This window comes from Rhinopithecus roxellana, chromosome 4, assembly GCF_007565055.1.
Source record: "Rhinopithecus roxellana isolate Shanxi Qingling chromosome 4, ASM756505v1, whole genome shotgun sequence".
NCBI lineage: Eukaryota > Metazoa > Chordata > Mammalia > Primates > Cercopithecidae > Rhinopithecus > Rhinopithecus roxellana.
Window position 1 is genome coordinate 12,849,148 of NC_044552.1, and position 22,360 is coordinate 12,871,507.

The 22,360-nt window shown below is 48.3% G+C and overlaps 1 protein-coding gene across 1 annotated transcript in view; it reads right to left on the reverse strand.

The window, feature by feature from the left end:
- Positions 1-22,360, reverse strand: part of RREB1 (ras responsive element binding protein 1) — a 146,659-nt gene that overhangs the window by 16,975 nt on the left and 107,324 nt on the right. The window contains 2 exon segments of the mRNA XM_010381707.2: positions 4,092-6,990; positions 9,298-9,487. Of these exon segments, the coding sequence (XP_010380009.2) occupies positions 4,092-6,990; positions 9,298-9,487 (3,089 nt within the window).

Here is a 22,360-nt window from a genome sequence, read left to right on the forward strand (position 1 = left end):
GGAGAGGAGTGGAAGGAAGGAGGAAAGGCAGGTGTGTGTGGAGATTGTGCCAGGGGTATGAAAAATGACAGTCCTGCCAGCTTCCTCATCAGACACAGTTCCTGGAACTTGAGCCGGGAGCAAGAAAAGGCTGAGGCCACATGCTCCTTGCCAGCAGCCAGCAGGTATACCCCTCGTTGGACACTGAACACCGGATCTGCTTCTTGCTGCCCCTGTGAGGAATGGGAGGACTGGAGAACACGTGTTTTGAGACAAAGTAGAGACAGTACAGTAATTTGCTGAGGGGGTAGGAGGAGGCCAGCATTCAAGGTGTAGACAGTTTGTTTAAATGCAGTCCAAAACCGGATGCTGCTCAATGTTTCTGGCTGGAACTCAGCTAGATTTTAACAGTATACTCAAAAACACAAAATGGCCAGGCATGGTGACTCACGCCTGTAATCCCAGCGCTTTGCAATGCCGAGGAGTTCGAGAACAGCCTGGGTAACATGGTGAGACCTTGTCTGTACAAAAGCAAAAAACTAAAAAACCAAAAATACCGCACAAAATATCTTCTCTGAATAACACCTTTGTTTGCAGGGTGGCTGCAGAGTCAATGTTTAACATGTGTACACTTAAGACTTTTTTCAAAGTTTTGGAGACAGCACCTCACAGAAGCCTAGGGAGCCAAGGATCCATGTGGCTTTGAGTGACAGCAGAGCTGCCTACCAGAGGAAAAAGATCATGTCTGTGGGGAGAGGAGGCCCATCAGATGACTTCCCAGGCTCCTTCCAGCTCTAATGCTCCATGAATGGAAAATGCTCTAACACGACACTGGATGTAGCCAAGTGCTCCATATAACATGATTTAGCAGTGGTGATGCTGAACATCCCTGGAAGCTGAGAGTGAAGCACAGCAAAGGAAGTTAATGGAGCTCAGTGGGCACCAACCTTCATACAGTGTCTATGCAGGTGGCTAACACTAATTTGAAGTCTCAAATTAGTTAACAACATTCTGATCCACAGTGGTGTCCCCCCTTATCTCAAACTACTTCCCAATCTTCTGCATGTAGACACGTGGGAACACAGGGAAGCATGGAAGGTGCACCCTGCCCGCTTTCTGCCTTCACACAGAGGAAACACTTGGCACACATACCCTGGCCAGGGGGCAGCTGCACAGAACCTGACCCTGGCTTGGAACAGTAGCTCCATCTCTTATTCCCCATATGGCTGTAGGCAAGTTACTTAGCTCCTTAAGTAAACCTCGACTTCCTTGTGGCAACACATAGATGACATCACCCTCCCAGGGCTGTCATGAACACTAGCTCTACCAAGAACATATTATGATAGGATATAGGGACTGTGCCAAAGCAGACACATCTATTGAGGTTATCAGTAACGTTTAAGGGACAAGAGGCAGAATGTTTGTATTTATATCTACCCCATCCTATCTTAAACAAACCTCCTGCTTTCTTGCTCAGTTTTAGATGCTACTAAATTTTAAACCAACACTGATATTTTGGCATTCAAAGGCCAGGCAATCACAACTGGATTCACAAGTGGGAACACCTATCATGCACCTGCAAAGACATGGGCACAACTCTTAAAAAAGGAAATACTAGAGGAGGAAGATGGGGAGGCTGGGTGACAGCAGGGGGAGGTGAGAGCACTGAGGAAGGGCGCGAGCCAAGCCAATCATCAGATCCAGACCATCTGCTTTCTGAAAAGTGGTAACAGAAAGACTCACTTCTCCATAGAGTCTCAGTAGGCAATAAACAGGTGATACCCAAAAAGGGTAGCAAAAGAGACTGCTATAAGGGGCACCTTCTCTTGAAGATGCATTTTCTTCCCTGAACTGCTGTCATCATTAGAATGGCTGCTTTACTTGTCAGGCTTAAACTATTTTAACAGGGAGACAATGGTAGGAAAGGGCAGTACATACTTTACAAATCTAGAAATCCTGGTTCTCCTCGAGTCTTCCCTGGATAGGCACTCCTGACTTGCTACTCCTCAATCCCTGGATTCAAGGACCCACCACAGTAGAAAGAAATGCCGTGTCTGTGTGGCAAGCTCTGGTGACCAGTGCAGCCTCTGAGAGACCTATGGCTCCCAGCCACAACTCCATCTGGCTCCCAGCTTCCTCTCCCTCCCCAGCTCCATTCTGCACACTGTTCAGGTATCCAGCAGTGGCTCCATGACTTCCCTCCTGCTGTTCCACCCCATCTAGGAGAAACAGCCTTCCACGAGCTTCTCCAAAGCTTTGTAGGATGATCAACTCCACGTAATGCATTTCCACAAAGATACAGAGCACAGCTCACACCAATTCCCACAACCTACCCTCAACATCCTGTCATAAACCTCCTGACTACCTTGGGTTACCATATTTAGCGCAAAAAGAAAAACCCACAAAAAACCAGGATGCCCAGAGCTAAATTTGAATTTTGGATAAACAAATAATTTTTTTAGTAAATCCCAAGAACTACATAAAAATACTTATACTAAAAATTATTTGTTGTCTATCTGATATTCAAATTTAACGGGTGTTCTGTATTTTATTCGCCAATCCAGTACCATTTGGTTTTAGGGCCTATCTATTTATTAATATTTTGGCTGTAAACCCCAAAAAGATAGGATCTCACTAATTTGCCCTTAGTTCAATAACATAAATCATTGAATACTGAGGCTGTTCACTGAGAAAACTCAGAAAATTGTAATTCAGATGAGAGTTGTATGGCCATTTATATACTAGAAGCACCTGATACAAAATTATTTCAAGTATATTCCTATCCTAAACTTCTCTTAAAAAATCAACTTCTAAAAACTAACATTTGAAAAATACTTTTGGGCAGGCCGGGCATGGTGGCTCATGCCTGTAATCCCAGCACTTTGAGAGGCTGAGGTAGGCAGATCACCTGAGGTCAGGAGTTCGAGACCAGCCTGGCCAACATGGTGAAATGCCATCTCTACTAAAAATACAAAAATTAGCCAGGCATGGTAGCGCATGCCTGTAATCCCAGCCACTTGGGAGGCTGAGGCAGGGAGAACTGCTTGAACTGGGGAGGCAGAGGTTGCAGTGAGCTGAGATCACACTACTCCACTCCAGCCTGGGTAACAGAGCGAGACTCTGTCTCAAAGAAAAATACTTTTGGGGCCAGGTGCGGGGGCTCACGCTTGTAATCCCAGCGCTTTCGGAGGCAGAGGCAAGAACACTGCTTGAGCCCAGGAGTTTGAGATCAGCCAGAGCAATGTAGTGAGACTTTGTCTTTAAAAAAAAAAAAAAAAAAAGGAAAATAGTTTTGGGGGTATCATTTTGACAATTTAAGTCTATTACTTAGAATTTTTTCACACTTGGGTGTGAGTTCTTGGGGACGGGCAGGTCGATGGGCTCTATGGACCAGTTGTAGGGGGCCAGGGAAGAAGGGTTCAGGAAGATGTTTTCCTGCTTCACCTGGACCAGCGCCAGGCCTTTCTGAGAGAAGTTTCTCAGAAAGTCTTACAATTGTAGCATAAACAGAAATTTTAAAACATTCTACCACCACTCATTGATTTTCACAATCAACAGGGGAAGATGTGACTTAGTGAACTGAAAGAAAACAGCCAACATCACAATTTGTAATATTTAAGAATATATGGCATCCAAAAAAACTTCACAAAATTTTCAAAATTTAAAACGCTGCATTGAGGACACTGGAATGGAATGTCTAGTGTCAAAGCACCGAGCTCATTATGCCCCAGTACCTTCAAAGTCTCACTTCTCCGGAGCTGCCTCCCTGCTTAGCCCAGCAGATAATCTGGCTACCGCCTCCGGAAGGGATGAGGCGACGCCATGAGTGATCTGAGGGCCTGTGACCACTTTCACCTCAAAACGCCCTGGGTGAACACTCACTAGAATGCCGCCCTTGGAGGGCTCAGCCCCTGCACACAGGCCATGTGGGTACTGAGAGCACATAGGAAATACAGCACCACCAGACAAGCCCGGGGCTTGGCAGACTGGGGAAGAAGGCAAGCTAGGAATAACTGGAGCTGTGGGAGATTGGTCTCGCTTATGACCCCCACCCGTGGCCCCCCCTGCCACCACATAGGACTCACCGCCTGGGAGCCCGGTGGCCCTCTTACCAGTGTGTGTGAGCATGTGCCTCTGTAGGGAGCTGGCCCAAGGGAAAACCCGGGGACAATGGGGACAGGTGATCTTCTGCAGGCAGTTGGTGTACGAGTTCCGCTTGGCCCTCAGCAGCTTGTCTTCTGGGGGACTGCCCTGCTCTTCATCACTGGGCCCGTGGTGGTCGGCGGGGGCTCCGGCCACCTCATCCTGAGTGTTGTCCTCCGCTGTCTGCAGAAACGGACTGAACTTGTTGGTGTCCGTGGTGGCCAGCATCTTCTCGATGCTCGCAAACTCCCCGCTGGAGTCCAGGTCCACCCCAACGCTGTTGGCGCGGGGACGGCTCCTCACCCCCCTTTTCCGGCCCCTCTTCTTCGAGGCGCCCGCTGGGCCCTGCTCAGTGGGAGAGGCAGCCTCTGGGCTGCTGGCTGGAGCGGGAGGCTCACTAGACTCTTTTGGGCTGGTGGTGGCAGCGGTGGCGGCTTTGGGGACACAGCCTCCTAAGCTGTCTGAAGCCGTGGTGTTACTGCCAGTGCTTGCTGGCCCTGGATCTGCCACCTTGGTTTTCAGGAGAGTGGGGGCCGAGGACACAGATGAGATGATCTGGGCAATGGAGGCCAGCGGGGGCAGCTCTTCTGTCACGGGGGGCTTTGGCAAAAGCAGGGGGGGCTTGGGCCGCAGTGGCCGCAGCAAGGCTGTGCCACTCAGGAGGCCTGAGCTGCCCACGAGTGGAGGGCTGCTGACCAGGGCTGAGGAGTAGATTGGGACCGCCAGCTGAACGGGGCCCTGCAGGGGCTGCGCTGGGGGCTCCGGGGTGGCCGCCGGCGCAGGGGCCATGGGGCTTTCCAGGATCCCGTTGGGCCCCAAAGTCATGGGAAGAGAAGGGCCGGGTGCTGGGCAGGGAGAGGGTTGCCCGCTACTCCCCGTCTCCTGCTCAGGCTTCTTGGCTTCGCTGGGAGTGGCCAAATCCTTGTCCCCTTTCCTGAAGTTCTTGGGGATGGACAGGTCGATGGGCTCCATGGAGCAGTCGTAGAGGGCCAGGGAAGAAGGGCTCTGGAAGGAGGTGTTTTCCTGCTTCACTTGGACCAGCGCCAGGCCCTTCTGAGAAAAGTCCAGGGGCTCATTGAAGTCCACCGCAAAGCTACTGGTGGGCTCCAACTTGATCGAGACATGGGGAGGCGGAGCCTGGGTGGGGCTCCTGTGAAGAAAGCCGTTCTGAGGCTCCAGGAAGGCTGTGAGGGGCTTGCAGTCACCAAGGGCAGCGCAGCCACTGTCCTCCCCGCGCCCCGAGGCCTCAGTGGCTGGCGCTTCCGCGGGCCCCAGGCTGTCGGCGGCCAGCACGTAGCTCTCGATGTCCTGCTCGGGCACGTGCAGGTGCTGCTTGAGGATGTGGTGGATGCAGTTGCGCTTGGCCGCGAACGCGGCGCTGCACTCCTTGCACTCGAAGGGCTTGCGGCCCTTGTGGCCCCCGCCCAGGCCGCGGCCGCAGTGCGTGCGCATGTGGATGCGCAGGGCACGGTAGTGCTTGAGGTCCTCGCCACACAGCCGGCACACGGTGTCCGGGGCACAGAAGGCATCCACCAGCTCGGCCGCGCTGCTACTCACATACTCGATGTTCTTCTCGATATCCTTGCGGGTTGCCTTGAGGTGCTTCTTGCGCAGGTGCCGCTCGCAGTTGGCTTTGACAGTGAAGGGATAGTGGCAGATCTTGCAAATGTAGGGCCGCTCCCCACTGTGCGTGCGCAGGTGGCGGATGAGCGCGGCCTTGTCGGCGGCGATGTAGTCGCAGATGTTGCACTGGTATGGCGAGATGCCCAGGTGGGAGCGCACATGGGCACGCAAGACCCCCGAGAAGGCAAACACCTGGTTGCAGAAGCGACAGGGGTAGAGCACCTTGCGCATGGCTGGCGCCTTCTTGCCGCTGGGCGCTGTCATGAAGGCCTTGAGCTCCCCCTCGGTGATCTCCTGCTTGATCTTGGCCTCCATGCTCAGCGGCAGCAGGGCCTCGATGATGCTGTCCTGCTCCAGCTGCGTCTTCATCTCGGGCTGGCCCGGTAGCTCCGCCCGTGGCTGCTGCAGGGAGAGCCGCGTGGCCGCGCTGGGCGGGGTCCCGGACTTGGACTGCAGCAGGTGGGCGTTGGAGGGCGCCTCCACTGAGCCTTTGAGGAGCTTCAGGGGCGGTAGCGGCAGGCTGGGGCTGATACAGCCTGGGGAAGCCTGCTGGGCGTTGATGAGAGGCGGGGGCGTGGAGGTGGCCACCACCGTCCGTGGTGTGACCAGGGGCTTTGGCTTCAGAGGGGGCATGTGCTTGAAGATCGCCTGCAGTGGGGCGGCGGGGGCCTTGGAGAAGGGCGGAAGACTGATCTGAGGGGGAGCCGAGGCCGCCATCTTCAGAATCTGCTGGATGTCTGCCAGCTCAATGGCCGACTCGCCAGAGATGGGCTTGACCACGATGCTGCTGTCAGGCTGGATGATGAAGCCCTTCTGGAAGGGCTGCAGGGACAGGTGCTTTATGCTGTCCTTGGTCGCAGGGAGAACTGTGAGAGAACCGCCTAGGGAAGCAGCTTCAAAAGGAGACAGGCTCAGCAGGTTGGTGCAGCCGGGGTCCTGAGGTAGCTGACACTTGAGTGTCTGGAGCTGAATTGCCTGGTTGTCATCTGGCAGGGGCTCCTCGGCGGGGACAGGCCTGACGTCTTTGGTGTGCTGCAGGCCAAACAAGGCCAGGAAGCCCTTCTGGTCCAGGGCGTCACCAGGCAGGGGCGTGGCCTGCAGCTTTTCTTGACCCTGGTCTGCTGCCATGTGGGTCTGCTTGTGCAGGGCCAGTGAGCAGAGCATGGGGAACGCCTTGTCACAGGTGTCGCAGACAAAACGGTGCTGCTCGCTGATGCACCTCCGCAGGTTTGTTTCACACCAGGCCTATATAGAACCCACCGGTAAAAGCAAGGGAACACACGTGAAGATTGAAAAAATAATCACTAAATGGAGATGCACAAAGTATTTGTTGTACAATTATCCCAGTACACAATCTTCCCCCATAATATAAAGAGTTCCCAGTCTGGGCAACATAGCAAGATCCCATCTCTCTACAAAAAAAGAAAAAAAAAATTTGCCAGGTGTGTTGGCTCATGCCTCTAGTCCCAGCTACTCCAGAGACCGAAGTGGGAGGATCGCTTGAGGCCAGGAGTTTGTGACTAGTCTGGGCAACATAGCAAGACCTCGTCTCTATAAAAAAATAAGAAAATTAGCCAGATGTGGTGGTACATGCCTGTGTCCTAGCTATTGGGAAGCTGATGCAGGAAAAGCACCTGAGCCTAAAGAGGTTGAGTCTTATGCCACACTGCACTTTAGCCTGGGCAACAGAACAAGACTCTCTGCCTTAAAAAAAAAAAAAAAAAAAAGTTGACCTCCTGCTTGCTAACACACTGGACTGAATAAGGAAATCCAAAAAACATCTTAAGAATCATGTTTGCATGATAAATGATATCAACCCCACAGGGAATCTCACGAGAGATTCTGAAGCATAGTTAAGTAACAATACCACAAGGGTAGAATTAATTCTTTTAAAAAATGGGTGCCTTGCAAAACTGAGAGTCGGAGACGTTGGAGAATCAGCTACCCTACCCCTCTATGATTGTGGAAGGGGGACACTGCCTAGGAGGGGCTATGAGGAATATCACCTGGGGGGTTAACATGGGTGTGTGCATTTGGAACAATCCATTGAGTTTGTACCGTATACACTTGAAGAACAACACTGTTGATGCCTTCTATCTCAACTTCTTTAAATGAGGAAAAAAATAATTTCAAAGTAGTTTTGTTTTATTTATTTATTTTTGAGACTGAGTCTCGTTGTGTCACCCAGGCATGATCTCGGTTCACTACAACCTCCACCTCTCAGGTTCAAGAGATTGTCATGCCTAAGCCTCCCCCGCAGCTGGGATTACAGGCATGTGCCACTATGCCCAGCTAATTTTTCATATTTTTAGTAGAGACGGGGTTTCACTGTGTTGGCCAGGCTGGTCTTAAACTCCTGGCCTCAAGTGCTCCACCCGCCTTGGCCTCCCAAAGTGCTGGGGTTACAGGCATGAGCCATTGTGCCCAGCCAATTTCAAAGTAGTTTTAGCAGGTGCTTTATTAGTGGGAATATATATGGCTCTTTTCTTATTCAGGTCAATAGTGACCCAAACTGTTTTTAATAGAAACCACAACACTTAAGAATATTTAGCTGCGATGCAGATAGTAAAGATTTTTTTAAAAGCTCACAAATTCCAATTATTATAGGGCTGGGGTGTTTTACAATTCACAACTTTTATTTTATTAAAAAAATTTTTTTTCTTTTTTTTTTTTTTTTTGAGATGGAGTCTCGCTCTGTTGCCCAGGCTGGAGTGCAATGGTGCGATCTCGGCTCACTACAACCTCAGCCTCCTGGGTTCAAGTGATTCTCCTGCCTCAGCCTCCCGAGTAGCTGGGATTACAGGAGCGTGCCACCACATCTGGCTAATTTTTGTATTTTTAGGACAGATGGGGTTTCACCATGTTGGTCAGGCTGGTCTTGAACTCCTGACCTTGTGATCTGACCACCGTGGCCTCCCAAAGTGCTGGGATTACAGGCATGAGCCACCGTACCCGGCCCTAAAATTTTATTTTTGAGACAATCTTTCTCTGCCACCCAGGCTGGAGGGCAGTGGTGCAATCATGGCTCAATGCAGCCTCGACCTCCTGGGCTCAAGTATCCTCCCACCTCAGCCTCCCAAGTAGCTGGGACTACTAGGTGCACACCACAATGCCTGGCTAATTTTTAAATTTTTTGTAGAGATCAAGTCTTGCTATGCTGTCCAGGCAGGTCCCAAACTCCTGACCTCAAATGATCCTCCTGCCTTGGCCTCACAAAGTGCTGGCATTACAGGTGTGAGCCACTGGGGCCTGGCCTACAATTGACATCTTAAACCTCAAAGACCCAAGAATAGGCAAAAGGCACAGAAGAGCTAGACTGATGCACAAGTTCTTAGGATATTCAACCCCAAACAAGACTACGCACCCTTCTCAACCCAGCAACCCAAGGGAGACTGAAAGGGCCAGCGATAATTTTAAGAAAAAAGGTGTTATAAAAAAGACAAAGCCCAACCGACATTTTAAGGAAAGAAACCTCAGGGAGAGGAAGTTTAGTCTAACTGTGTGGACCATGGTAGGCAGTTGCTGGTTGCTTCCATGAGCTGATCAGAATACCTGAGAAATGCGAGGAAACTTCCTACAGGAGAAGTCCGTGAATCCTAAGTCATGGAAGCCAGCGGGAATCGAAGGGTTGTTCTGTATGAAAGGCCTGCCCATTGCATCCCTGGGAAGTTGTTTGTGGACAAGGGCGTTGTGACGCAGCAGTCCTCGATGTGTTCGAAAGGTGACGCAGCAAATATCACATCTAGGAGAGGAAAGGGAGAACATATGAGGAGGCAGAAAGGGAGAACATATGAGGAAGCAGTTAAGTCAGAATTTCTACTCTTCCAGCCTTATGTTTTTGTTGACTCATTTCAATTGAGTAAAATAAAAATGATATGATGTCAAGAAGCCAGGCTGCATGGTTAGCACCAAAAACCTCTTCCTTTTAAAAAAAAATTGTATTCTATCAACTTCTGGATACCAAATCTTTGCAGGCAGCACAAGATGTACATATGACCTGAACACTCACAGTCTGGGCACAACAAGAAGACAACTGGGAACCTGAAGCCACTGTGGCAGACCTGCACGCTCTCACCTCAATCAGGCATTAGTGGGATCATGTCAGAGGTTTCTCTCTCCCTCAGTTCACTGGATTCTAATGTTTAAAAGTCTAAAGAGTAAATGTTTAAAAGTCAAAAGAGCATATACATTTAAGTAGTAGCTAGAGCAATCAATCAGCATCCCTGGCATCTGATAGGGATAAAAATTATTAAACTTTCCAATCTAATGAGAAGTGATGGTGATTGTGCTTTAAGTTGTGGTATTAGCATCATCATTATCTGAATGATTACCACGGTCCTCACGGACGGAGCCTAGGCACCCTGACAGCACAGCACATATGACAACCCCAGTAGGCAGGTGCATACCATGACTCTCATCTTTCAGATGGACACTGGTGAAAATACGAAGCAATGTGACACTGGTAAAAAATACGAAGCAATGTGACTCATGCCACATAGCCAGTAAGAAACACACATGAAATGTCAGCCTGAGTTCCTGCTCCCACCCATGCCTATCACAAGGCTGCTCTCCTTCCTTGAAAGACTCCCACAGATGCAGTCCACTTCAAAATCTGACCCTTCATTTCAGAGATGATCTTTGACATCCTAAATGTTCCGGGCCACACAGATGCATAGCAAACACCACTTTATAATATTGTCTCTGCTTTTCACACCAGTATTGTCTTCTAGGTCCCCACTGAGAACCATATTAAAAGTTTTACATCAGTGTGCAGATGAGTGGATAAAAACAAAATACCATCGTTATGGTATTATCAACATCCCCTAGACTTGCACGGAATGTAGTAGCCACCAAAGCCACATGTGGCTATTCGAATTTAAATGAATTAAAGTTTCCTCAGTCACTTCAGCCTTCTTTTAAGGGCTCAACTGCATCGGGAAGCACAGACACAATATGTCTGCACCATAACAGGATATTCTGTTGGACAACGCTGTATACCAAGCATCATTCCATGTATTTACGTGTGCGAGCGTTATCTGACCCTCACCACCTCTAAGGTAGCTAGCTCCTTTTATCCCTGTTTCAGCCAGGCAAAGCCACTTGCTTATGTCCACACTGCCTGCACCTCAGTGAAAACTTTTTTGAGAGTCTTCCCTGGAAATAGAGAGATAACGAAGTCAGCCATGAAGCAGCTGCACTCACTTGCAGGAAGCACCGAAAGAAGAAGTATCAGTATGTGCTGCCCTGCTTGCCTTACTGCGCTGTAGCGGGCACAGCAGAACCCGGTCCTGCTGTGCATGCTCCTCCCCTGGCTCCCCTGTTCAGGCAGGGCCTCTCCTGAGCACTCTCTTGTCACTGCTCAGCTACCTTTGGAACCCCAACCCTGGGTTCCCATGAGCCACTCAAAACACAGCGTTCCTTTTGAAGGAATTCTGCTGAGCTTACCACTGTGGTCAAGACCCAGGGAAGGGATGGGTCTGGATAATGAAGAACACCTTTAGGGGCTGGAAATCCTCACACTGCGGGCCCAGACGTCACAGGCCATGAGACAGATCCTGCGGGGAAGCAGAATGGACGCAGCCCCTCTGGGTGGGGTTCTTTCTGGCTGAAACACGTTCAAGCTCTGGGCTGTGCACACAGGGAGGACGGTGACCCTTGGAGGCAACAAGAGCCTCTGTCCCGGAGATGGAGCTCGTTCCTTCTCCCACCCCCAGTTCATTCTCCCCATGCTCAAGTTCAACTGCACCCTCCCCATAGTCACCAATCCATCACCTCGCCACCAGTCGGCTGAAAGATCTATATTGGACTGAAAGGCTAAGATAAATGTCTGAATTGGGGAAATCTAACTCTGATCAGAGATATGTGATATATTCACAAGTGACTGAATGTTTCAGTTATGATATTATTTTGGCTATGCTTTTTAAAAAGGTCCCTTTTAAAAAAAGATATACAATGAAATACTTATAAATAAAACATAGGCTATCTGGGATTTGTTTTGAAATTACCTCAGTTGGGGAAGAGAGGAAACAAAATTGGCTGTGAGTTGATAATCCCTGCAACTGGAGAAGGGTACATGGGAGTTTATTATACCAGATTTTTGCAAGCTAAACTAAAGCAGAATCCTAGATTTTTATGATTATGGCATTCAACTGTGCACAGGTATCTTACCTAGCCTAAATTTGACAGCAACTAAAAAAAATACTCTGTCCAATCTGCACTGTAAGTAAGCCTTTCCAACATAAGTTTCTGCAGAGATTATTCTTTTATTAAAATAATATTCCATCAGCTTATATTAAATTTAATTAAATTATAATAAATGATTACAAATATTACAGACATAAACAGGTTGGGAAGAGACTTTAGGTAGCATGCAAGTCAATTGCAAAAGGCAGGCAGGTAGGACTGAGAGGTGGCTGCAAACTTTCTAAAATGTGCACCACTCCTATAAAAAAGTTTTTCGTATGTGGCCCATATGTGTTTGTTGTTTAGCTGAGAATGTGTATGTGTGTACACAGGTAGTATGTATATGTATTTATATACATGTATATTTGCATATATGTCATGTGCCAGGTACATTATCAAATAGAAATTTTAAAACGGTGAGATAAAAAATATTTTTTTTCCTTGTATCCTAGAGATCTTACTGAATACTCTTCACTTTTTTTTTTGAGACAGAGTTTTGCTCTTGTTGCCCAGGCTGAATGAAGTGCAATGGCGCGATCTCGACGCACTGCAATCTCCGCCTCCCTGGTTCAAGTGATTCTCCTGCCTCAGCCTCCTGCCTAAACCCTCCTGTAGCTGGGATTACAGGCATGCGTCACCACGCCCAGCTAATTTTTGTATTTTTAGTAGAGACGGGGTTTCTCCATGTTGGCCAGGCTGGCCTCGAACTGCCTGCTGATCTGCCCACCAAGGCCTCCCAAAGTGCTGGGATTACAGGCGTGAGCCACTGTGCCCAGCCTTTTTTTTTTCTTTAAAAAAAAAAAAAAAAAAAAAAAAAAAGACAGTCTGGCTCTGTCACCCAGGCTGGAGTGCAGTGGCATGATCATAGCTCACTGCAGCCTTGAACTCCTGGGCTCAAGTGATCCTCCCACCTCAGCCTCCCTTCATAGCTGGGACTATAGGCATGTGCTACCATGCCTGGATAATTTTTAAAATTTTTTAGAGACATGGTGTCACCATGTTGCCCAGGCTGATCTCAAACTCCTGGGCTCAAGCAATGCTCCTGAATTGGCCTCCCAACGTGTTGGGGTTACACGTGTGAGCCTCTGTGCTTGGCTGCTCTCCACTTTTGAGACTTTTGTACTAGTGCATATAGCCTATTGGTTATGAATATTTAGTGTGACTGGCATTAATAAGTAGGTTTTATGAAGGGAATGGAGAATGAATGCCTCTTAATATGGCAATTAGATTTAGAATTTACTGTACCTCTATGGTTGTAGTGATTTTTTCTCTTTTTTGAGGCGGGCTCACTAGGTTGCCCAGACTGGCCTTGAACTCTTGGGCTCAAGCAATCCTCCTGTCTCAGCCTCCCTAGTAACTAGGGCTACAGGTGTGCACCTCTACACCTGGCTTGCATTTTTAATAACATTGAGGTTTTTTTGGTCTCTTATGCCTGTGTCTATCTTCTTCATTCTCTCACTCACCCTCAAAATCCCTCGTTTCTGGACAGCTTCATACGTAGTAGGTGATGAAGACATGACAATAAAGACGTGGCAGAATTATCCAGTATTGACCACAAACTCTGTGTCCCTGGGAAGGCAGCTGTGGAGCAGTGAGTGGTAGGGGGATGTGGACTCAGGGACCAGAGACACCAGGTGGGGATTAGGGAGTCCAGATTGTGTGACCTTGGACAACTTATTTCCATCTGCACTTCAGCTGCCGGCTATGTAAAATTTCCCAAACATGCCAAGAGATAAGAATCCCCACATGACCTTGTTAAAAAAAGCAGACTCCTAGATCACCCCAGATCAACTGAAATCAGAATAACTAGAGGATGGGTCTAAGAATCTGTATATGAACAAGCACACCAGCTGATTCTTATAGTTAGACAAGTTTGGAAGATACAGTGAGTTAGGCGTGAGAATCTGCTATCTAGAAACGTCTTAAAGTACAAGCCTGTTAGATTGTTAGAACTCCCAGAGAAAAGAAATTACCAATACTTCAACTCATCTTTATTACTTCTCTCCTGTTTCTTTCCTTCTCCATACCTCAGTTTCCCTTCTCATCTACAACAGGGGGATCTTTGCAGTTACTGTGAATAACAAAGTCCCTTGAAAACCCCAAAGTACTTTTCCAAATTTAATCATTATGTTTTTGTACTAGAGGAAAAAAGAAATCAGGAAAAGCCCGTTTCCTGGCCCGTTTTAGACAACATGAAAAATCAGGAAAAACTGAGTTTTAATTTCAAAGGAACGTGTTCTCTCTTCTCACAAGAACTTCACAATCGTCCTTACTACTTCTGTCTAACTGAAAGCCTCATGGGAAGAAAAGTGTTCTTTCTGACCAGTCTTCTGCCTCATCCCACCTGCTCCCTTTACCTGCCTCGTGAAAAGAAGTGCATGCTCTCCCAGCCTGCACAAGCACTCAACCTCCTAACAGAATCAAAGCAAGGTCTAAATCCACACTTCACACCCTTTTCATGGAATTTCAACTAAGGCACTCCTAGAAGTGTAAAGACATAAAACGTGAAAGCGGCAGAGAAAAAAAAATCTGCTTTGAAACCAGAAGCATGTGGTGCAGTTGGTTAAAAGGAAGAAACACCCACAGAAAAACACTTGCCTCCCTGCCTCACACTCAGCACCTGTTGATAGACCTTAAATAAAACCAGTGTGGAAAACCACCACCCAGAAACACTTGGATCAGCCCTATCAGGTGGAAACGGGAGGGTTCATCCAGCTTTCCCAAGGCCCCAAGGAGAAAGCTTTGCAACCTTGTTTCTAAGCAGCTCTTCAAGGACAATAGAGGCCACTGTAAATCTGTGGATGGAGCTGCTGGATGCAAAGCCGGCTGCAGGCATCAGGGTATTTGCAAACCTCCCTTGGGCTTGTCAATCTTCATTAAGACCACAGTCACTGGCCAGGTGGTCCCCACGACTCTCTTCTCACCCCGTCTGTGGCGTACCTCCACTCTGCCAGGGACTCATAAAGAGCACGATTGCAAAATATTACTATTTAGATGGGGCAGGACTGCACTTAGAGCCACAGGAGAGGGGAGGGCTGTAGGACAATTTCATTTTGCAAGAGATCTTGACAATGTGCCAGAGGAAAGGTTTACAAATCTGATTGGCTGCCTTTTGATTTTCTGGCAACAGAGATAACTCGATGTTGGAAAAGGGTAACTTTTCCAAATGGAAACTAACTTTGCTGTCAGTAAAGTAAATGTATTTGGGGGAAGTGTATCTCTTTGTAGGATTTAAAGAAATTAACAGAACTCCACTCACCCTTCCAAAAACAACTTTCTTTTTTTAAAAAAATTACACTCAGGAATACATTACTTTCAGGAAGAAAAAAAAAATCATCAGGGATTGACAGATTAGGTTGATTAACTAATCCAAGATACCTTAACTACGAACTGAGTAGAATATCACTGTACTTTTTCTGTAGAAAAAAAAATCATCAGGGGAAAAATCTCCAAATGACAGATTAAGGTTAGATTACACATGGAATCCAAGATGGACCTTCAGCCTGACCTCAACTTACAGGAACTGCTTAGCATATGTGAACTCCCAATCACTGTGCTCACAGAAATAAGTGTTTCTGTACCAAGACAGTGCACAACAGCCTGTTTCACCCACCCCCCAGACCCCCAGGGGACCTGCATTCTAGCACACGTTGGCCAATGTTTCTGTAAGAGGATAAGAAACTTTAATTTAGAATGCTGGAATAGATTGGACCATTCCCCACCCCATGTATGACATTCCAGCCCCTGAAATGTGGGTCCTGCCTCCAGTGGGGCTGCTCCACTGTGAAGGTTCCTATTATGGGGTGGAGGGGCTCTAGCAGTTCTTAGGGTAGATGGTAGGAGGGGGCTGTGGTGTTCAGGTATGTGGAGGTGGAGCTCCCTGGAACAGCAGAGGTGAAGCAGCTGCCTGCACTTATCTCTTCCATCCCTTCCTCCCTCCCTTAGAGTATCAACTGTAATGTCCCTGGTGGCACTGGGTAGGTGAAGCAGAGTGGAGGGCCTGCGGGGCCCAGTGGAGGGAAATGCCTCCCAGGTCACAAGGTAAGCTGTTTCTACATGGCCGCTGGTATATAAAGGCACAGATGACAGGAAGGTGGCTGCCAACACCAGGGGCCGGGAACCATGATCACAGAGTCTTTGATATGTGCTTAGAGAAGTGCCCGTGGTTGTCAGTGACTAGACAGGCACTGTCACAGCCCTTCCTGTCCCTTCTCCAAAAATCAAACAGACAAGCAAAATCCCACAGTATACTGGCTCTGACCCTTGCTGGGCTGGAAAGGGCACAGTGCTAACATGGTCAGAGAAGCCTGACTCCCACAAGAGCTGGTGAACTCCACACTGTCCTGAAGTCACAGAGACCCAACCGGCCAGCCACTGCCTGACCACGTGCATGAGTCACTAAAGGCAGGAGGTACACAGGGCAAGGGGTGGGACCAACCAGCTCCAACAGGTCAAGAAAATACACTCAGTTGCTAACTGGGGTTTTGTCCTTTCAATCCTCAGGGGACTTTAATACAACAAATAATGTTCTTATTCACACTCAGATCCACTAAGTCTTAAGAAAACAAAAGTAAATTAAAATTTTATTTTATTTTTGAGACAGCGTCTCACTCGGTCACCCAGGCGGGAGTGCAGTGGCGCAATCTCAGTTCACTGCAACCTCTACTTCCTGGATTCATGTGATTCTTGTGCCTCAGCCTCCCCAGTAGCTGGGATTACAGGCCTGAGACACCATGCCTGGCTTTTTTTTTCTTCTGTATTTTAGTAGAGATGGAGTTTTGCCATGTTGGCCAGACTGGTCTCCAACTCCTGGCCTCAAGCGATCCCCTTGCCTTGGCCTCCCAAAGTCCTGAGATTATAGGCATGAGCCACCATGAGGCCCTAAAATTCTAAAAAGTCATTGAATTGATGGCTGTCTGTGCTACACAGCCTGCCTATTTAGGCAAGGCACAGATATGTGTTCTTCTGACAGCAAATGTCCTTGGAAGAAGACAGGACATCCTTTTTTTTTTTTTTTTTTTTTTTAAAGAAAGTTGCACAATTCTGAGCTGGGGTAGAAATGCAGTGTGATAAATATGTTGTTATGGTATGGACATTCTTTAGAAGGAGTAATGGTAAAGAGGCAGCCAAAAATAGATCCATCAGTTTTGATACCTCACAGCAGAGTTAAGGTACTTATCAGGAATAACTATCACCGTTAACAGTATCAGCCCTGAAAAGGGCATGTGGAATCTGTAGCCAGTAACTGAGCCTAGTACCTAAAATGGGTAGGGTGCATGCCCAAAGGCAAATTTATCAGCAATGTGATTTACAGAAATGGAAAACAAGGATATCCAAAAGTCTTTTTTTTTTTTTTTTAAACTTCTTAACCTTGTGGCTTAACAGTTTTGGGATTAGTTTCCCCAGTGCTCACTAACAGTAATATTTTATTCATCTGGTGACCTTAACTCTCCAGAACAAGATGAAAATCCCGAAGTCAACAAACAAGCCTTAACAGAGTGGCCCAGAGATGAAAAACCACTCAGGTGCTTCCTTGGGCTCTGTTCTCTGTCACATAACTCCATCAAGTCCACCACTGTGACAGCTGAAGGACATATGACCTCCTCACAATCAGCAAGAAGGGTGAATTTTTTTTTTTTTTAAACTACGCTAAGCATATTTTTGAAAGGCTGCATTGGCAAATTTCAAACATCAGGAAACCCACTTCCTTAGAACCCTAAGGATCCCCCGGCAATCTAAGGAAAGTGATGTGTGGTTCGGTTACGTAGAGGTGTCGAGTTCCTTCACGTTTCTAAATATCTGCTTTCCACATAGTGGGATTAAGAAACATGGGAATCAGGACTCAAACCAAATTTAAGGAGCCACTCCATTTCCCAATCTTTACAAAAGTGAAACTAGATAAAAACAGCTGTTTATAAGAGTAAAGGACAAATTGCTTTCATGTTCTCTACCAAGTAAATCACACATGGAATTTGACTCCTTTTCAATTCCGCTGGAATGGGATAGCCATAGAGTGGCACAACACCTATAACTGTAAATGTTGGAAGGTTTAAAATACTTAAAAAGACATGCATTCTAAATAGTATCAGAAAAAAAATTGCATTTAGTATTTGTTACATACTGAGGATTGTGGAATATCTCCCTTCCTCCTCACAACAGTCTTCAAATCTATTTTCCAGATAGGGAAATCGAGTCACCACTTGCCCGAGGTTACAGAGCCGCCAGGCAGCAGGCTGGGACGGAGCCGGCTGGCTTCATTCCACTTTGCTGGGCTGTGCGTTCAGAGGACAGCTATTTGCAGATGCCCTGGCTCCTTATGTGACCCACACATCCTTAATTCCTGGACGCTGGCTCAGCTGGGAGCATTTCCTAACCCTGACACTCCCTGCTCCCTGCAACCCTCATCAGCAGAACCTGCGAAATACCTGCCGAAAAGCTGCCACTCAGCTTGGCCATTTCCTTCAGATACTGAATTCCTTCCTCATTATTGTGTTTTAATGGAGAGGCTGGCATTCCTTCTCAAAAGGGATTTCATGCTTCATTTTTCCTGTTCTGTCTCCAGAGGCCAAAAGGAGTAAGTGCAAACAACCTCTCCTCTAGAGTCTCAAGCAACTCACACATTCCTCTCTCCCCTCAGCCCACCCTCCCCTGCCCATCTCAGGGCAGAGAACTGACATCCAACAGCTGCACTAATCTCTCCCAGTTGCTTCGAGCAGCAGTGATGGCCCTGTGACAGGGCCCTGGCCAGGCAGCCGCCCCTCCCCATGCCCCAGGAACCCGCCTGGGTTGCACACGGCAACTCAATGCCCCACTCCGATTGTTCAACCAAACCAGCGTGGCGTGAAGCACTGGGCAGAGTCTGAGGGACTTCATGAAGGGTGTGTAGTGGGCACCAAAGCTGGGTGGACCACTCCTTGCTCTGGCCCTTGGGTGGGGGGCAGGGTAGTCCTGACCAAGGCTTCTGTACCTGTCAGGTGAGGGGTGGGAGCAGTCCTCCCCTCCTGGAGGGACCTCCGTTCACAGCCCCCAGAAGTGTTTAAAATCTGTTTCTGCCTGCCCAAGCCTCAGACTCGTGGACTCTTGAATACAAGATGCTGACAAATATTTTATCTTTTCCCTGTTTTTAGGATGACATTTGACAAGGATGGGATCAATACCGGGTAGATGAGGAATCTTGGGGTCTCTGTACATGGTAGGTGTGCAGTGAAGGGAGGCAAACATTCCTTGGAACAGTCGAGAATGTAGGAAAAAGAAGGCATTTCCCTCTGGTGGCCCCACTACTAAGATACAGGCGGGGGTGGTCTCAGCTGCCCTCCCTACTCATGGAGCTGAGGTGCCTGCCAGAGCCCCCTTGGGCTCCCTACGTACTAATTTCCAACAGAGATTTTATGTCATCACCTTGAAGTCAGAGATGACCAGGGTCAATGAAGTACCAGACCCAGTTGGGCCCTGACCCAGAGGAAATTAAGTGAAGCACCACAGCCTCTGATGTAAACAAGGAGAAGCTTTGCATCCACCAGATCCCTCTGCCTGGAATTTGAGGGAAATGTGCCCTCCTGGGCCCTGAACTCACCTCTGAACTTTGTTTTATAACCACCCAGCTTGTTTTGTGCCTAGCCCGTACCCTGTCTCAAACATCACTCTTTCCTTCAAGCCTGGGCAAGTGCCTGGCACACAGTACAAACTCAATCATTTGCTGGGTACATTTTAACTGAAATGATGTTAACATTACTTATTACCCGAACTCCTTTCATCAGGGGACCATCTAAGATTACACAATAACTTTGGCCAAGTTTCACCCTCAGCAGTGGCTGTGCCAACAGGGTCACCATCCAGCTGCCACCCTTGGGCCTTCACACACAAGACACAGCTCTGCATCAAAGCTGCAGCCCTCCCTGCCATAGGTGGCTTGTCTGAAACCTCTCTGTGAGCTGTTAAGCACCTGAAATGTGGCTGGTGTGGTGCAGTCAAGATGGGCTGGTGTCGTGCCACACACACCAGATTTCAAAGAGTCAGTACATGGAAGCAAGAATGTGAACCACATCACTCACAATTTTTCTGTTGATTATGTGTTGACATTATATTTTGATGATATTGGTATACTTGATGAAGCATTATTCATTTTGTCTCTTTCTGTTTACTTTTTAAAACATGACTACTAGGGCCAGGCAGGGTGGCTCACACCTACAATCCCAGCACTTTGGGTGGCTAAGGAGGGGGGATCACTTGAGCCCAGGAGTTCAAGACCAGCCTGGACAACATAGGGAGACTCTGTCTCTACAAAAAATACAAAAAAATTAGCTGCATGGGGTGGCACATGCCTGTGGTTCCAGCTACTTGGGAGGCTGAGGTGGAAGGGTCACTTAAAAGCCTGGGAGGTCAAGGTGCAGTGAGTAATAATCATGCCACTGGACACCAGCCTGGGTGACAGAGCGAGATCCTCAAAATGAAATGAAATGAAATGTGGTTATTAGAAAATTTCAAGGACACGTGTGGCTCGGATTCTCCTGCTGGCCAGGCTGACCTGGATGCTCCTCCCAGCTGACTTCATTCAGAACAGGGTATGGGCAGTTGCTCTGTTCTATTCTGATGGACATTCAATGCCCAGCAACATCCTCACACAAAGGATGTCCTCTGTGTAGCCGCCTGCTCTCTGAACACTCTGTCCCTCACCTCCAATTCCAAACGCCAGCTCACCATAGCCTGACTTGGTTTCCTCCTCTGCCTTCTCTCCCTCATCTGGGGAGTCATGGGGGAAGGGGGATGACTGACTATTGGTCGTGTCAGGGTGAAGCTAACACCCGACCCTAAGAGCCGGCATCTCTACAGGCAGCTTTGGATCTTCCTTTTGTTCTATGATAACATTTCATTCATTTGAAACACAGTGGAGTGGAGGGACATGGAATCAAGATTTACATGAGTTTGGATTTCCAACACTTTTTATTAAGGAACAATGGGCATGTTGCCAGTGTTGGTGGCGGGGGAAGGGAGACAAATGCAGGAGAGTGAGAAGGCAACAGCTGTTTCGAGTTACAAACCTTCAGTCTAAGCGGGTAGCATCCCACTGTGGTTCTGCTGCCTCTGGGGTTTGAAATGGAGCTGGTGTCTATTTTAGTTCTGGGTTAACAAGATGTCTCTGCCACCAGCTACTGTCCCAGTTCACCGCCCAGCTAGTCCCTGCTGGCGCGGGCTGCCCCAGGCCTCCTCTGATAGCAGGCTATTACGGGGATCGGCAGGGCAGAGAGGAGCAAAGGGACATTAACCATGTTCTGTAATCAACTCTTTTTGGTTTCCATGCCAGCCCCACCCCACCTAGCAACAATTATAGATAGAGGCACAGGGCAGGGGTGGCCTGTGTGCCCCCACAAAGGATGCCTGGCAACCTCTTCTTATGGGCCACCCCTCAGCCACAGCTGTGGGGCCAGCAAAGTGAGAGCCTGCCCAGGGGGCCAAGTCCCTGTCAGGCTACAAAACTGTCTCAGCCAACCCCTCACCAAACACAGGGCATTATTTGTAAACAGGTGAGGAAAATCCTCTAGGTTGGCTAGCTGGACATGCGGGACTGAGGGTTCAACTTCACAGCCTGTCTACACCACCAGCCCTACCATCACTGTGGAGTAATCACTCACCAAATCCTGCCCATCCCAACCATGAAAAAAGTGAGAAGCATCCACTGCAACGCCCATCTCCAACCTCTGTGCAGAGGAAGCCTGGCCTCTCCCTGGAGCAGGTCCTTGCTCAGAGGACTGCTTCAGGAGAACCTCGTCCCTCACCCAGGTCAGCATTTCAGAAGGGGACACCTGATCTGCCTCTATCGCTGCCACACACCATGCTATGCAGGCTTGGACTGCTCAGAAATCGCTTGTGGGAGCCACATTACTTTTCCTGCAGAATAGAATTATCTAGACGGGGGTAAATGATAGTTTCTAAGGTGGTATCTGATCATAGAATAATACGAAGTGAGATAACGTACACAGAGGGGCCCAGAGACAGCCTGTATTCACTGCAGCACCGGCTCTCAAGGCTGCTGGGTAGGCACGTGAGCAGGAGCTGGGGTCCCCTGTGCTGTTTCTGCCTCTGCTCATGATTCACTTTGGGAGGCTCAGCTGATAGTGTCATCTCTGCTCACTCAAGTCCTTCATCTAGAGAACGATTGCAGTATTTGCCACCCACTACAAGTCCATATCCTGGGGATGCTGTGGACATTCCTGAACCTGGGAAGTTTCCCAAATCTCTCAGAACTAGAGGGCCTGCACAGAGAGGAGCCATATGCTTTTTCCTGGTAGACAGAATAAAACAACTGTTAAGAAGCAGGCTTTGGGGCTGGGCATGGTGGTTCATGCCTATCATCCCAGCACTTTAGGAGGCCAAGGTGGAGCAGATCACCAGAGGTCAAGAGTTCGAGACAAGCCTGGCCAAAATGGTGAAACCC